The 17568-nt window shown below is 41.3% G+C and overlaps 1 protein-coding gene across 4 annotated transcripts in view; it reads left to right on the top strand.

Annotated features, from left to right (window-relative positions):
* Positions 1-17568, top strand: part of arid4a (AT-rich interaction domain 4A) — a 94181-nt gene that overhangs the window by 14124 nt on the left and 62489 nt on the right. For all 4 annotated transcript variants that reach the window (XM_033027194.1, XM_033027196.1, XM_033027195.1 and 1 more), the window contains exons 3-10: positions 21-131; positions 256-321; positions 4336-4426; positions 6511-6590; positions 6668-6765; positions 9896-10031; positions 12568-12647; positions 14867-14943. In XM_033027194.1, the coding sequence (XP_032883085.1) occupies positions 21-131; positions 256-321; positions 4336-4426; positions 6511-6590; positions 6668-6765; positions 9896-10031; positions 12568-12647; positions 14867-14943 (739 nt within the window). The remainder of the gene's footprint in view (positions 1-20; positions 132-255; positions 322-4335; positions 4427-6510; positions 6591-6667; positions 6766-9895; positions 10032-12567; positions 12648-14866; positions 14944-17568) is intronic.

Genomic DNA, 17568 nt, shown 5'->3' with positions numbered 1-17568 from the left:
AAAATTTTTGTGACTTGCAGGCAGCTGATGAGCCTGCCTATCTTACAGTGGGGACAGATGTTAGTGCCAAGTACCGTGGTGCCTTCTGCGAGGCAAAGATTAAGACCGTGAAGCGACTGGTAAAGGTTAAGGTATGTGGCTGGTCAACAAAATCCCGTTCCATTGTAGAACTAATTTCGGTTTGAATTTCTCTCATCGTAGCGTTTTATGAAGGATAATTTCTAAAGCCATTTTTGAATTTTTACTTTTGTTTAGGTGCTCTTTAAACATGACAATTCAACGCAAGTTGTCCAGGATGACCAAGTAAAGGGTCCTTTAAGGGTATGTATGACATTTTTCTGACGTTCTGTTGGAATTAATTAAGCAATAAACAAAACTTGCAATTGTTCAAGAATCTACTCATTACCAAGATTATTTCTTCCCACTATGCTACATTAACTGCATGTGTCCATATCACGCTGCAGTTGCTGAAATCATGTCTAATGCTCAGATGCTTCTTTTCGCCTGCGATTGGATTGACATCAGTTTATCAAAAAAAAGCCAAGATAAATATTCTGTGCAATAAAAACAAAAGTGCTGGAGAAACACAGCAGGCCAGGCAACATCTGTGGAGGGAAATGATCAAGTGACAGTTGGTTGGAGCCAAGTTGCGACCCAAAACGTCTTCAGTCCATTTCCCTCCACAGGTGCACTCTGACCTGCTGAGTTTCTCCACCACTTGGTTTTCTTGTTCAAGATTCCAGTATCTGCAAACCCCTCATCACGAGATATTCTTTACTATCTTACTGGCATATCCCTGCCCCCCACTTCCAATTTGTTACATATTTAATTGAATTCAAAATGTATAATACCATTGTATTTGATTCGGCTTTGGAAGATAAATTCCCATGGTGATTGGCTGTCGATCCAATAAATGTTCTACAGCACTGAAATGACATATCTGAATAGAATCTAGTTTGTATTTATTCAGTTGTTTGGAGGCAGGAAAATTTATCTCAAATAAAATTCAAAAACAAATGTAGCTAAATCAATTGTGTTTGTTTAGATAGCATTATAAAATGAAAGTGTAAACCTACCAAGCTTTAACAGATTAAATAAATGAGTGGTTGTTCTAAATGGGTGTTATCTTCAACAAATACAGTGCCCTCCATAATGTTTGGTGACAAAGACCCATCATTTATTTATTTACCTCAGTACTCCACAATTTGAAATTTGTAATAGAAAAAAATCGCATGTGGTTAAAGTGCACATTGTCAGATTTTATTAACTTTGTTGAGTTGTCTTTGGCAGTTGTTGAGTGGGGTGTGGGGAGTATGGGTTTGCTTGGAAGCAGGGTGAGAAATGGTTGATCCATGTAAATTGTTACAATGTTATTCCTGTGGATTGGAGGGCAGCTAATGTTATCACACTTTTTAAGGAAAGCGGAATTATAGACCAGTTAGCCTGACATCGGTGGTAGGGAAGATGCTGGAGTCAATCATAAAAGATGAAATAGAAGCACATTTCGATAGCAGTAACACTATCAGTCCGAGTCAGCATGGATTTACGAAGGGGAAATCATGCTTCACTAATCTTCTGGAATTTTTTGATGGTGTAACTAGGAAAAAGGACAAGGGAGAGCCAGTGGATGTAGTGTACCTGGACTTTCAGTAAGCATTTGATAAGGTCCCACATAGGAGATTAGTGGGCAAAATTAGGGCATATGGTATTGGGGGTAGAGTGCTGACGTGGATAGAAAACTGGTTGGCAGACAGGAAACAAAGAGTAGGGATTAACGGGTCCCTTTCAGAATGGCAGGCAGTGACTAGTGGGGTACCGCAAGGCTCAGTGCTGGGACCACAGCTATTTACAATATATATTAATGATTTAGATGAAGGAATTACAAGTAACATTAGCACATTTGCAGATGACACAAAGCTGGGTGGCAGTGTGAACTGAGGAGGACGCTATGAGAATGCAGGGTGACTTGGACAGGTTGGGGGAGTGGGCGGATGCATGGTAGATCAAGTTTAATGTGGATAAATGTGAGGTTATCCTTTTTGGTAGCAAAAATAGGAAGGAAGATTATTATCTAAATTGTGTCAAGTTGGGAAAAGGGGAAGTACAATAGGATCTGGGGATCCTTGTTCAGTCAATGAAAGTAAGCATGCAGGTATAGCAGGCAGTGAAGAAAGCAAATGGAATGTTGGCCTTCATAACAAGCGGATTTGAGTATAGGAGCAAAGAGGTCTTTCTGCAGTTGTACAAGGCCGTAGTGAGAGCACACCTGGAGTATTGTGTGCAGTTTTGGTCTCCAAATTTGAGGAAGGACATTCTTGCTATTGAGGCGGGACTGTCATATGCTGGGAGAGTGGAGAGGCTGGGCTTGTATACTCTGGAATTTAGAAGGATGAGAGGGTATCTTATTGAAACATATAAGATTATTAAGGGTTTGGACACGCTAGAGGCAGGAAACATGTTCCCAATGTTGGGGGAATCCAGAACCAAGGGCTGCAGTTTAAGAATAAGGGGTAAGCCGTTTAGAACGGGGATGAGGAAACACTTATTCACACAGAGAGTTGTGAGTCTGTGGAATTCTCTGCCTAGGAGGGCGGTGGAGGCCGGTTCTCTGGAAACTTTCAAGAGAGAGCTAGATAGGGCTCTTGAAGATAGCCAAGTCAGGGGATATGGGAAGAAGGCAGGAATGGGGTACTGACTGTGGATGATCAGCCTTGATCACATTGAATGGCGGTGCTGGCTTGAAGGGCCGTATGGCCTAATCCTGCACCTGTTGTCTATTGTTATTATTTAGGTCATTAAAGAAACAGTGCCCCTGTATTTCCAGGTATAAAGCACAATTTGATCAGTTACAAAGATGAGCTTAAAATGTTTAAGAAGGAACTGCAAATGCTGGAAAATCGAAGGTACACAAAAATGCTGGAGAAACTACTGGAGAAATTAAAATAACACACACCCAGATAACGATAAGAATTAAAAATTCTCAATTTCGAGCTTGAAAATGATTTAAAACATCTTTCAAAGACATTAAGAGATGAGTGAAATTGGAAATGTGGGATCGGGTCTCATCAACCGTATGGTTTGTGCACATATCAAGCCTATCGTGGGTTGGTCCAGTATCTTGGTAAGTGTGGTCTGGGGTATCTTTTATACCCCAGACCACACTTAGCTGCACTAGGAATTTTGGTGCCAAAGCTGGATTCTTCAAATTTCCACATCAAAATTGTACGCTCTCCTAAGCCTTTGGTAAGCAGTTAACATTTCCTCCCCAGGCTAGTTGCTTTGTGAAGAGATTTTGAAATCTGTTCAAAAAATATCAAATTGACATTGCTAATGACAATGCTAATGACATTGAAATTTAAAGTACAACATTTTAAAACCATATTTCAACCAGCTATTTATTTATTATTGAATTTATTTTACATGAATTAATTCAATAAATGTAGACAATTTTTAGCTTCTCTTCCGTGGCCCTGTTCCTCAACACTCCTTTCTGCACCACAATGGACAGGAAACTACAGGAGGTTAGCACTGTACCGCTGTACTCCATGAGGAGTCTAACATCAGAGCATGTTGAGAATCGCAGTGGTAAAGAGCTCGCGGGTGATTTGGGCCCTCTGATGATGCCTGAGTGACCTTGATTGTGATGGTCAGTCTGACAGTCCGCATAAGATTGGTGTTAGAGTAGCTCAGGATTCAACTCCGGTAAACCTTATTACAACGTATCATAACAATCGTCTACTCCATATATATTTGATAGTGAATTGACTGAAAAACTACTATCTACTCAATCTGAATTTACAATCTTTTCTCCGAGGTGATAATAACAAAGGAAAACCTGTTCTCAAACCATTGGAATGTTATTGCTGATCCAAATGTTGGAGTAGACATGCTTGAAGGACTTTTTCAAATTAAATGTGCACACCTCCATAGGAAAATGTTTTTAGTATTGCATTCTTCTTTGGTTTGGGAATGTGAAGTAATTGGGTTCTGAGGCTTTTGGTCTTGAAACATTAATTCAGTGCATTATCCATGCGGTAAAAGTACTTGATAACTTTATATGACAATACTGCACTTGATGTGACACTGATTTAATTTAAACCGGTAGATTATTTGGGTTCACAAACAAGAGTTTGCACAATAATTTATACAATTTGTAGTGATTCATATTTGATATATAATGTAATTCTTGAAGATGGTAATTTATTTTGTTTCTTGTAATTTACTTTCATATGTTCTTCGGATGCTGTGTGCTTTATTGTGCATCTGCATCTGATTTGTTTTAGTGCAAGTTTTATGGAGGATCCTTTTTGATTCAGTCTTTAAATTATGCTTCAGATTGGAGCATCAGTTGAGGTGAAAGGATGTGATGGTTCTCACCAAGAGGCTGCCATCAATAAACTCACAGATGCAAGCTGGTATACAGTAGGTGAGTGAATTTTGAATGATTCTTCTGTTGCTTATTGTTGGTGTGTGAATTATGTTTTGGTATTGGAGTGCAAGTATTAATCCAATTTATTTTCTGAAAACCTTTTCACCGATTCCTGGTCAGCGTTCATAATTCAGTTGTCACATTTACTGAGGCATAGTGAAAAGGTATGTTTTTGCATGTTATCTAAATAGATTAGAAATACCATACAAAGATATAATCAGTTCAAACTCAAGTACAACGTTTAGGCCACTGTGTCCAATGCCCACTGTATCTGAACTCCTCTAATCTCCCGGAGAAGTGATGATCAGCTTGACCCTCGGTCTGAGTAGCAGAGCTTGGAAGTTGAAACCTGTAACATTCTTCTCTAACCTTATCAAACTATTAAAGTTGGTCAGTGGTCTATGCTCCCCATATACAGCTTTAACGATGTTGTTCCCATTATGTTTCTATATATATATTTTTAGTTTAATGACACACCGAGAATAGTCGCCTTTCATACTGACCCAAATGAAAACATGAAAATTAAATTAATTGTTGTCACAAATAATATTCTTCTGAATTATGAACATTTTCGTGTAAATTTCTTAATTTGGGAGCTCTAACTGAAAGTTGCAGATGGCGGTAGTATTGATATTTTTGGAGGATGAGACAACACAACGGCCATTCTGAATCTAAAAATAATCTGAACACCTTGAATTGTACTTCGCACCCTAGTGTGGGATGTGGAGAAGATAATGCTGGAGACTTTGGGTATTCATTTTCCAGAGAAGTAAAACATGCATATTTCATGAGAAGTCCACGATGCACTTGATCTAAACTTTCCCAAACCTCCTTTGCCTTGGTACTATTCTGGACTTTGTAGACTGTACTGAATCTTTCCAGTGACTAAATGGAAAGTTTATATTTTTGACAATTGGCTGGTTCCGGTCACATCAAAAGAACATTGAATCTTTCCTGTGGGAGAATGTGCATGTGTTCTTGTGCTTGTCAGTATTTCTGTTACTGAGTGCTGTTATTACTTTGGTAAACTTGAGAAATTATTTACCAGTTGGACTCTCTCCCAACTCAACTTGACTTTGAATTCTAATACACCAACGTGCAGTTGCTCCCTTTATGAGGGGTTTCTGTAAGAAACATTAATTGAAAAAAATTTGGAGCCAGTGACAATGAAGAAATTGCAATATGCTATGTGAGCTATAAGTGGTGTTCTACCCGTGCACCAACTACCCATGTTCTTGTCGTAAACTAGACTGAACTGAAAAGTATAACTAAATATAATTTTCGATTCTGTGAAGTGTATACGAATAGTACACTGAAACAGCATGCAAGAGTTGCCAGGTTTGGCCTCATTTTCAAATTATTATGAGTGCAGAGTTGTTAACCTCGTTGCAAAGGCCTGTTGTCCTGGTAGATTTTCAGAATAAGCCTGGCCCAGCATGTCCTTCATTGCTCTGTGCCGCTGCAGGTTGCGTCCAGTCGTGTGCTTGACCTCTTTGAGCAGCACCCAATCCAGACAGCCCCCATGCTTCAGGCTCCTTACCCCCCCCCCCCCCCCCCCTGCATTGTCGACATCTTCCAAGGTGGATTATGTTGGGGATGAGGAGGTGGAGGACATTGGTCACGATACTCATTGATAGCCTTTATTTGCATCAGCCACATGTAGGCTGCATTCCAGGAGTAAAAATTTGTTTTAGTTTAGAGATACAGCGTGGAAACAGGTCCTTCGGCCCACTGAGTCCGCAACGACCAGTGATCCCCGCACATTAACACTATCCTACGCACACGAGGGACAATCTACATTTTTTTTATTTTAAAGCCAATTAACATACAAACCTGTACTTGGAGTATGTAAGGAAACCGAAGATCTTGGAGAAAACGCATACTGTCACTGGGAGTACAAATTCCGTAAAGCACCCGTAGTCAGGATCGAACGCTGACATCGCTTGGCAGCAACTCTGCCGCCCATGCCATTTTAATATTCTATTTGATCGACTGGAGCAGAAGTTACGCATATCTGTTCTGGTAAGCAACATGTACCATAATTCTTGAAATGTGCTTTTTCTTCCTCCATCTTTGATTAGTGTTTGATGATGGTGATGAGAGGACGCTTCGCCGTACATCTCTATGCCTGAAAGGAGAGCGACATTTTGCTGAGAGTGAGGTGAGTAGTTGCTTTCCAGTTGATGTCGAATGTTGATATTTATAATTCAGAGCACTAATGTCTGTACTTGGTTTCAGACCCTTGACCAATTACCACTTACAAACCCGGAGCACTTTGGCACACCAGTAATTGGGAAGAAAACAAACCGAGGCAGGAGATCATCATCTGCTCCTGTGTAAGTACAATTTTACTACTCCACATCTTGTTGTTTTGTACTTCTGTAGCATCATGGAATGCTTACATTTTAACAAATGATTGTGTTACTTGACATTAATAAGAATAACATTTCTCGAGTTTTATGTCGTAAAGAGCTGTGATGAAGATGTGTTAAATTTAAATACTCTTAGAGTTATAAAGCATGTGAACAGGCCCTATGACCAACTCTCCTGTCTTTCCTGATGTAGTATTCTATTATGCCTGCATTTGGCCAATATTTCTCTAAACCATTCCTATTCATTAACCTGTCTAAAGGTCTTTTAAACTTTGCATTGTACTCTGTTCCACTGTCTACTCATTTCTTTTAACCTTTTACTGTGTTAAAAACTTGTCTCGTGTTCCCTTTTTAAATCTTCCCCTCTCTCCTTAAACCTGTGTATCCTTTGTCCTATCCATCTCTCCCCCTTCCCTGCAACTGAAGACAACCCCGTTTTTGTCTTTCTCAATTTTGATGAAAGGTCTTCAAACTGGAGTGTCAATCTGTTTATTTTCCCTTGGACGTTGCTTGGTTTGCTAGGTATTCCAACATTTTATATATTTATTCCCAAAGTTTTTGGTGTTTGCGCCATTCAGAAACATGTAAAAGCTATGAAAATCGAGAAACTATTTCTAAAAATATTAAGAAATTAAAAAAGATAAATAAAACAATACTTCAGTACTCAAAACCAAAAAATTACAAATAGTGTAAATTTAGTACGAAGTATAACCTGACTTATTGCCAGAGATGCCAGAGAGTAATGGTGGATGGTTGTTTGTCAGGTTGGAGGCCAGTGACGAGTGGGGTGCCACAGGGATCTGTGTTGGGTCCACTGTTGTTTGTCATGTACATCAATGATCTGGACGATGGTGTGGTAAATTGGATTAGTAAGTATGCAGATGATACTAAGATAGGTGGGGTTGCGGGTAATGAAGTAGAGTTTCAAAGTCTACAGAGAGATTTATGCCAGTTGGAAGAGTGGGCTGAAAGATGGCAGATGGAGTTTAATGCTGATAAGTGTGAGGTGCTACATCTTGGCAGGACAAATCAAAATAGGACGTACATGGTAAATGGTAGGGAATTGAAGAATGTAGGTGAACAGAGGGATCTGGGAATAACTGCACAGTTCCCTGAAAGTGGAATCTCATGTAGATAGGGTGGTAAAGAAAGCTTTTGGTGTGCTGGATTTATAAATCAGAGCATTGAGTATAGAAGTTGGGATGTAATGTTAAAATTGTACAAGGCATTGGTGAGGCCAATTCTGGAGTATGGTGTACAATTTTGGTCGCCTAATTATAGGAAGGATGTCAACAAAATAGAGAGAGTACAGAGGAGATTTACTAGAATGTTGCCTGGGTTTCAGCAACTAAGTTACAGAGAAAGGTTGAACAAGTTAGGGCTTTATTCGTTGGAGCGCAGAAGGTTAAGGGGGGACTTGATAGAGGTTTTTAAAATGATGAGAGGGATAGACAGAGTTGACGTGGAAAAGCTTTTCCCACTGAGAGTAGGGAAGATTCAAACAAGGGGACATGACTTGAGAATTAAGGGACTGAAGTTTAGGGGTAACATGAGGGGGAACTTCTTTACTCAGAGAGTGGTAGCTGTGTGGAATGAGCTTCCAGTGAAGGTGGTGGAGGCAGGTTCGTTTTTATCATTTAAAAATAAATTGGATAGTTATATGGATGGGAAAGGAATGGAGGGTTATGGTCTGAGCGCAGGTATATGGGACTAGGGGAGATTATGTGTTCGGCACGGACTAGAAGGGTCGAGATGGCCTGTTTCCGTGCTGTAATTGTTATATGGTTATATGGTTATTTTTCCCTGAAACATTACAATTTCCATTAAAGCATTCTGGTGCAAATTCACCGGTGTAAATATTGTGCAGTAGAGTACTGCAACGTGGTGCTGTCAGAAATTGGCTTTTAAGTTCAGCCCAGGCATGATATTCTTCCGATTTTTTTTTTTTTCCTATTTGTCAATTTTTTGTGCCCGATTATTTGGCAGCCAATCAACCGCTGTCTCCAAGGGGGTTGCGTCCAATCACCGACCAGCTTCCCTTAAAATTCCTGTACAATCAACAAATCGGTCTCCTCCCGTCCAATCAGCCGCCATCTCCAAGTGCGTTGTGTCCGTCACTCAGCGGCCAATTAGATGGGCGTTGCGGCCAATCACCGACCAGCTTCCCTTACTGAAGCAGAAGGTGGCATCAGCCAAAATCACCTTTTCTGTGCTGTTTGCACACAGTGCTAGGCCAACAGACATTTCAGGTAACATTTTTTGTAGAGATTTTTTTAGCTGTATGAAGTCATTTATTTCATGAAATATTTATCTTTTGGGGTTATTTTATTGGCTATGTGTTAGATTTGTTTTAAGCTTCTGCTATGTAAACTACCAGCAGAAAGCTTGGGAATCACTTTCGATTTATTGAAAATGCAGGAGCCCCCTGGACCCCAGCCAATACTTCCTACTTTTTTTCTGGACATGAATATCATGTCTGGTTCAGCCTAAGTGTGGCTGGCAATACAATTGCCTCTGGATAAGAGTTTCATAGGTTCAAATTGTGTTTTAGGAGTTGGTGTGTAATCTAAATTTCATTGGTGATGAATGAGAAGATGCCTTGGGTGTCAGATGCTGGCCGGGCCTCAAATGGACATAAAACGTCAACGAGAAATGGGTATCCACGATCACTCACTATTGTCAGATTAACTAGTCTTCTATCTTTTGTGTGATTACAGTAATTTCCTGAATTCAAAAGATTTATTACCTGATATTTTCTATGGCTTAATAAATGGCATTTAAGTAACTTATAACCGTTCATCATTCTTCTTGAACCACCTTCCATTTTGCATTTCTTCAACATAATGGTGGCTCACTGTGGTGCTTTTTCTCATTATAACTTTGAATGCCACTGGTATTTGTTTTTAGATTGCTACTAGTACTTCTCAATTCTTATGTGCACTTCACTGTTCTTGCTTATCAAGTATTTTTGTATAGTGTAATACATTTATTAGGTGATATAACTCTAGATTAATCAGCACATGTCAAGCCTGGCTGTTCCGGGCAACAGCTTTTATTGTACTGTTAAAATGCAAGCAATAATTCATTGTTGCAGACCTGAAGATGAAAAGGAAGAGGAATCGAGTGAAGAGGAGGATGATGATAAACGACGTCTTAATGATGAACTTTTGGGCAAAGTCGTTTACGTAGATTGCAATGGGGATAAAATAAAAGGCTGGTATCCAGCTTTGGTAAGTGAGTGTACACAGTCAATGATAGATCTTTTCATCCTTGCAAGCTGCATTATTGGATAATTATTAGATCATTTTTAAATTGTTATTTTGCATGGATTGTGAATTTCAGCACGTTCAGGATTTTTTGACTTGTACTCTGTTGAACATAATATGCGCTTGTATAATTTTGAAACTAATGTTATGCACTGTGAGGACACCAAGGTTTGCTGAAAATTGTATGCTTAACTCAAATCTGTTGCTAAAGTCTAAGTCTGTCTTGGGGCATCCACAACTTTTGGAGCAAGCTTTGTACTTTGCATCATGAGTGAAATTTGGGCAGAGTGGTTGGGTAGTACCCATCGTGTTTCCAGGAAAGCCCACAGCTGGCAGTCTTCATCCACCCAAGGAAGCCAGAGCTTAATCAGGTGGTACCGGGCTCTATTAAACTACTGAAGGAAAGAACTGCAGATGGTTTAAATCTTCTTCATTATGGCGTGCACAACCTAAAGTTGTAGGTCAACTTGTTTTATTTGATCTATTTGTTTGTGCACGTCGGGTTGATTGCATTAGTCGAAACGGTGGATCACGTGAAGGTTGCAATCTCCCACCCTGCTGGAATGGGTGGCATTTTGGGTCTGAAGAAGGGTCTTGACCTGAAACGTCACCCATTCCTTCTCTCCTGGGATGCTGCCTGTCCCGCTGAGTTACTCGAGCATTTTGTCTACCTTCCAGTTCTCTATCCATGTCAATACCCTACCCCCATTATCAAGTGTTCCAATTTTGCACACTAGTCTTTTGTGTGGTACCTAGCCAAAGGCTTTTTGAAAGTCCAGATCACATCTACAGGCTCTCCCTTATCCATTCTACTTGTTGCATCCTCAAAATTCCAGAAGATCAGTCAAGCATGATTTCCCCTTCATAAATCCATGCTGACTTTGACCGATCCTGTCACTGACCGATGGCCTGCCCTTTGGTCGGTTCCTCTATATATTGGTTTAAAAAACCATCCCGTATACACGATAAGGGAATAACGTTTAGTGCAAGGTAAAGCCAGCAATGTCCGATCAAGGAAAGTCCGAGGGTAATCAGAGAGGTAGATAGTAGTTCAGCACTGCTTTCTGGTTGAAGTAGGATGATTCGGTTGCCTGAAAACAGCTGGGAAGAAACTGTCATTGAATCTGGAGGAGTGCGTTTTCACACTTCTATACCTTTTGTCTGACAGGAGAGGGGAGAAGAGGGAGAGGCCAGGGTGTGATTCGTCCTTGATTATGCTGCTGGCCTTGCTGAGGCAACGTAAGGTATAAATGGAGTCGTAGAAGGGAGGTTGGTTTGTGGGCTGAGTCCACAATTTGCTGCAATTTCTTGCGGTCTTGGATGGAGCTGTTCTGAAACCAAGCTGTGATGCATCCTGAGTATGCAGTGGCGTACACATTCAGGTTAGCTGCAAAATCCCTGAATATGGACCAGTCCGCTGACTCAAAGCAGTCGTGTGAGATGTTATGCATGTCTGTTGACCAACATTTCACAACTCTCTGTGCCAGATCCTCTCACTTCAATTTTTGTTTGTTGGCAGGGAGCAAAAGCACAGCTAGGTGATCAGATTTCCTGAAATATGGTCGAGGTGCAGAGCGGTAGACATTTTATTGAGCAGTGGTCGAGGGTATTCTGGCCCCTGGTGGGTCAAGAGACATGCTGATAGTACTTTGGTAGTACACCCTTGAGGTTGGCTTTATTGTAGTCTCTGGCTATAACGGGCTTCAGGGTGTTGTGTCTTGAGGCTATTGAGAATGGAGTATAGTTTGTTCAGAGTGAGTTCTGTCACAGTGAGGACACGTGAACTCCACACAGGCAGCACCCGAGGTCAGGATGGAATCCCGGTCCCTGTAAAATTCGTCCATCTCCGATGACTCCATACACGGACCTTGTTAATCTTTAAGGGGACCATTCCTCTCCCTTGTTACTCATGCCCTTAATGTACTGCAGAAGCTCTTTCGATTCTCTTTTACCGTATCTGCCAAGGCAATCCCAATTTTGCCCTCCTGAATTCCCTCTTAAGTGTGCCCCTAAACCCGTACAACGCATGATCCCACCTGTTTATACCTGACATTCCTCTTTTCTTCCCTCTGACTAGAGCCTCAATATCTCTTGTCATCAAGGATTCCCTACTTTTGCCAAACTTGCTCTTCACTCTAACAGGAACCTGTTGGCTCTGAACTCTCATCTCATGTTTAAAAGCCTCCCACTTGCTGGGTGTCCTTTCATCTGTGAACAGCCTTCCAATTGTTTTTTGAAAGTTCCTGTCTAATACCATCACAATTGCGTTATCTCCAATTAAGCATTTAAACTTTTGGATTTGTCCTATCCTTCTCCATAATTTAGTTTGAAACTAAACTCAAACAGAAGAAAATCAAAAAGATTTCAATTCCAGCTGGGTGATGTTCCTTTGGAGAATCTGTGTAATTAGTGATTCGGAGCAATCTTAAATATTCCCAAACACACTTTGTCGTTTTGGTTTGCTGGAACCCCATTTAAAAAAAAAAAATTTCCATTACAGGTGCTGTCTCCAAGCTGCAGTGATGAAATCACTGTGAAAAAGGACCAGTGTTTAGTACGGTCTTTTGCCGATTCCAAATTGTAAGTTTCAATGTGAAATATACAGAAGCAAAAAAAAGTTCTTTAGCATGCAAATTGTTCAACTCTGTAAACATGCATTCCAAAATATGCTATACTGGTTTTACATTATATTCTACAATGATTTCTAATAATTTTTGGAGCCTGAATTTCATTGTGAAGTGAGGCTTAATTGTTAATTCATTCCTCTTTGAATATAGGACATTATTTTCTAGAATTAATTCCTTATTTCAAAGGAGGTTTCAGTGAGCCTTGTGTAATTCACCAGAACTAACTTTGAGACTGCAAACCCTTATTTTTCACGTAAGGAGGAACATAAAAGTAATTGCTAATACATTTTTGCTAATTTCAGTGGTTTGGCTGTTCATCAAATATTGTTTCACATTGAGAATTGGAGACACTTATATACTTGAGCCCGTGCTTCTTCTCTAGGCTATGAACAACAGTCAAATATGTGTTTTTGAACTAGGTATGGGAACAGGGGTTATTTTGTCGAGCTAAATCTCTGACGTCTGGAAAGAAAAGTTTACCTTATCTTACTCCAAAATGTCCTTGAGGCTGCATGACCTGAGGCTCCCTGATTTAATAATTCTTCCAAGTGAGCAAAATTATCTTCCTAAGCACCTAATTGGTTTTCTGAGCAAACCTAATTGCTCAATGGGTACTAAAAGCGGACAACTAAATTTTAGCTGAGCTGCTGTTTTTTTTTGCATAACACAATGGCCTTTGGTTATTCTCATCTTCCAACATTCATGTATAATATTCTTGTTCCCATTTGTAACTTGCTTCTTTAAACTTGTTTGGCTATTTTGTTTATAATCATAACCGCTAAAGCGAGAGGTTGGGTGAGTGGACAGATGCAGTATAATGTGGATAATGTGAGGTTGTCCATTTGGTGGCAAGAACAGGAAGGCAGATTATTATCTGAATGATGTTGGGTTAGGAAAAGGGGAACTAAAACGAGACCTGGGTGACCTTGTGCATCATTCACTGAAAAGTAAGCATGCAGGTACAGCAGGCAGTGAAGAAAGCTAATGGCATGTTGGCCTTCATAACGAGAGTAGTTGAGTATAGGAGCAAATAGGTCCTTCTGCAGTTGTACAGGGTCCTGGTGAGACCACACCTGGAGTATTGTGTGCAGTTTTGGACTCCTAATTTGAGGAAGGACATTCTTGCTGTTGAGGAAGTGCAGCGTAGGTTCACGAGGTTAATTCCCCGGAATGGCGGGGCTGTCATAATATGAAAGAATGGAGCGACCAGGCTTGTATTCACTGGAATTTAGATGGATGAGAGGGGATCTTATAGATACATATAAAATTATTACGGGATAGGACACGCTAGATGCAGGAAACCTGTTCCCGGTGTTGGGGCAGTTCAGAGCCAGGGGCCGCAGTTTAAGAATAAAGGGTAGGTGGCCATTTAGAACTGAGATGAGGCAAAACTTTTCCACCGATTTGTGAATTTGTGGAATTCTCTGCCTCAGAAAGCAGTGGAGGCCGATTCACTGGATGCATTCAAAAGAGTTAGATGGAGCTCTTGGGGCTAACGGAATCAAGGGATGTGCGGAAAAGGCAGGAACGGGGTACTGATCGTGGTTGATCATCCATGATTACATTGAATGGCGGTGCTGGCTCGGAGGGCCGAATGGCTCAAATGTCTTTTTGCTGGAGCAACTCGAGCAGCATCTGTGGAAGGAATGAATAGGTGACATTTCAGGTTCGGATATTTCTTCAGGATGCTGTCTGACCCTTGTTTTGCTCAAGATTCCAGCATCTGCAATTCTTTGTGTCATCGTTGTAAGTTGTCCACTAGATTGCCCCAAGATAACTAAGTGCAACTCAAATATAAGCCAGTCCACCTGGGAGTGTTTAGACTCATATAACATGACATGTGATTGGAGCAGAATTAGGCCATACGGCCCATCAAGTCTTCACCATTCAATCATGGCTGATCCATCTCTCCCTCCTAACCCCGTTCTCCTGCCTGACCCCATGACCCCTGACACCCTTATCAGATCACTCCAATCATTGCTCAGCAGTAAAATTAGAGATTTTGATCAGTTTTATTTTAAAAGCTGTTTGCTGTTTGCTGAAAATGAGATGCCTGTAGTTTGCTTGGTGGCAGATGTCAGAACTGTTAATTCTATCAAGGTGTAATTCAGCAATAAAGCCTGTACTTTTAATTTTGAATTAAATATTGGTGTTTTTCTTGTAATACAATAGCTATCCCATAGCCAGAAAGGATATAAGGGAGCTTGATTGGGACAAAGTTTCAAAAACAGACCTGGTCATTAAACAAGGTAAGTAAGTTGGTATTTGTGATGGAGTGAATTGCTGCAACTGGAGTTACTAGTTGTGATTGGCAAGCCTGATCAGTTACGAGGCAACTGCCTTATTGCCTTGTGAAACTTTAAGGCAGAGTCGTGTTCTACATTATGATACATTTGTGTTACTGGTCTGCTGTATTGTCTGATTTGGTTAATTTTCCTTCTATTTCTTGGGATTTATGGTTGACCAGTCTTAGTTTATTGAATAGTGAATTTGAGTTCTGTACCAAAACTGCCTGGAGTTGCACTATCTTGTTTCTTCATTCAAATGGAACTATTACTTATATAGCGTTTGGAATCAAGATGTATTATTCTGGAACAGTGCCGATTTTTTGAGGGGTTAAGTATTTATAACTTTCTAACTGTCTTCAACCTGTGCAATATTTGATATGGGCATAAGGAGCTTCTTTCCTCCAGTATTAACATTATGAATAATATCATACCAAAAGGTCTGTTTTATGACACCATGTTTTGAATAGTTCAGATAACAGCGATGAGACGATTAGTTGTAATGTTCAGGAATAGGTGTACTTTCCCATCATCCTACTCCTTTCCCCTCCTTATCATCTTCAATCCCCGTGACCCACATTTCCCCTCTTACCATTCCCCTGATTCTATTCCACCCATATCCCTTCCTCCAGCTTTATATCTTATTCTTCATCTTTCCTTGTCTGACACCCTTTTGTTTCCTTTTCACCTCTGGTCTTTGTTACATCACTCATTTCAGCTCAATACACTAGTGAAGCATTTCCAAAGGAATAGAATTGAAAAGCAGCAGTATTTTACAGACCTTGGTTAAGAAGCACATGGAACATTGTGTGAAGTTCTGTTTTTTGCTGTAGACGTGTCTAAGCACTGGGAAAGATGTAATGATTTTAAACAAATATTGCATTAGGAGAGAGACAAAATGTGATGTTTGGGGTGGTGAGGGTGTTGTTCTCCCCTTTTTAACCCCCCCCCCCCCCCACAGGAATGATCTGATGGGATTTGTTAAATTATCTAGGGTTTAATGTAGAGAAGATATTTTTGCATGTGGGAAATTAAAGCTAGGATGGTCACACGTTTAAGATGGTCGCTGATAAATCAGTAGAGAATTCGTAATTTTCTATGTGGAAAAATAAGTAATTAAAATGATCAGTGAAGATAAATTTAAGGAGGAATTTGAATAAATATATGAGAACCGCAATGCTGATGAAGTTGTTTTAAGATGCTTGGGATAAAATATAAAGACTGACATGGAGCACTTGTCTGCTTACTTTTTTCTGTCGATTGTAAGAAATGCTTTGTAAATTAATATTCACGAACTCGTACAACTCTTATTGGACATTGCGTTTAAGGTAGATTCAAAGCATTTCAATAAGAATGCAAAATTACAGTATCCAGTCTTTTCGAGTCATAGACTGTGGAAACTTGCCCACACCGGCCAACATGTCCCATCTGTACTAGTCCACCTGCCAACATTTGGTTCACAAAATGCTGGAGAAACTCAGCGGGTGCAGCAGCATCTATGGAGCGAAGGAAATAGGCGACGTTTCGGGCCGAACCCCTTCTTCAGACTGATGGGGGGTGGGGGGGAGAAGGAAGGAAAAAGGGAGGAGGAGGAGCCTGAGGGCGGGGGGGATGGGAGACAGCTCAAGGGTGAAGGAAGGGGAGGAGACAGCAAGGGCTAGCAAAAGTGGGAGAATTCAACGTTCATGCCATCCGGACGCAAGCAACCCAGGCGGAATATGAGGTGCTGGTCCTCCAATTTCCGGTGTTGCTCACTCTGGCAATGGAGGAGACCCAGGACAGAGAGGTCGGATTGGGAATGGGAGGGGGAGTTGAAGTGCTGAGCCGCCGGGAGTTCAGATAGGTTATTGCGGACTGAGCGGAGGTGTTCGGCGAAACGATCGCCCAACCTCCGCTTAGTCTCCCCGATGTAAATCAGCTGACATCTAGAGCAGCGGATGCAGTAGATGAGGTTGGAGGAGATACAGGTGAACCTTTGTCGCACCTGGAACGACTGCTTGGGTCCTTGAATGGAGTCGAGGGGGGAGGTGAAGGGATAGGTGTTGCATTTCTTGCGGTTGCAACGGAAAGTGCCCGGGGAGGGGGTGGTACGGGAGGGAAGGGAAGAATTGACAAGGGAGTTGCAGAGGGAGCGGTCTTTGCGGAAGGCAGACATAGGGGGAGATGGGAAGATGTGGCGAGTGGTGGGGTCACGTTGGAGGTGGCGGAAATGGCGGAGGATTATTTGTTGTATTTGCCGGCTGGTGGGGTGAAAGGTGAGGACTAGGGGGACTCTGCCCTTGTTGCGAGTGCGGGATGGGGAGAGAGAGCAGTGTTGCGGGGTATGGATGAGACCCTGGTGCGAGCCTCATCTATGGTGGCGGAGGGGAATCCCCGTTCCCTGAAGAACAAGGATATTTCCGATGCCCTGGTGTGGAACGTCTCATCCTGGGAGCAGATGCGGCGTAGGTGGAGGAATTGGGAGTACGGGATGGAGTCTTTACAGGGGGCAGGGTGGGAAGACGTGTGGTCCAGATAGCCATGTGAGTCAGTTGGTTTGTAGTGTATGTCGGTCAGAAGTCTGTCCCCTGCGATGGAGATGGTGAGGTC

Source organism: Amblyraja radiata, chromosome 9 (assembly GCF_010909765.2).
Source record: "Amblyraja radiata isolate CabotCenter1 chromosome 9, sAmbRad1.1.pri, whole genome shotgun sequence".
NCBI lineage: Eukaryota > Metazoa > Chordata > Chondrichthyes > Rajiformes > Rajidae > Amblyraja > Amblyraja radiata.
The sequence above is the reverse complement of the archived record's forward strand: the minus strand, read 5'-3'. Positions and strand labels throughout refer to the sequence as shown.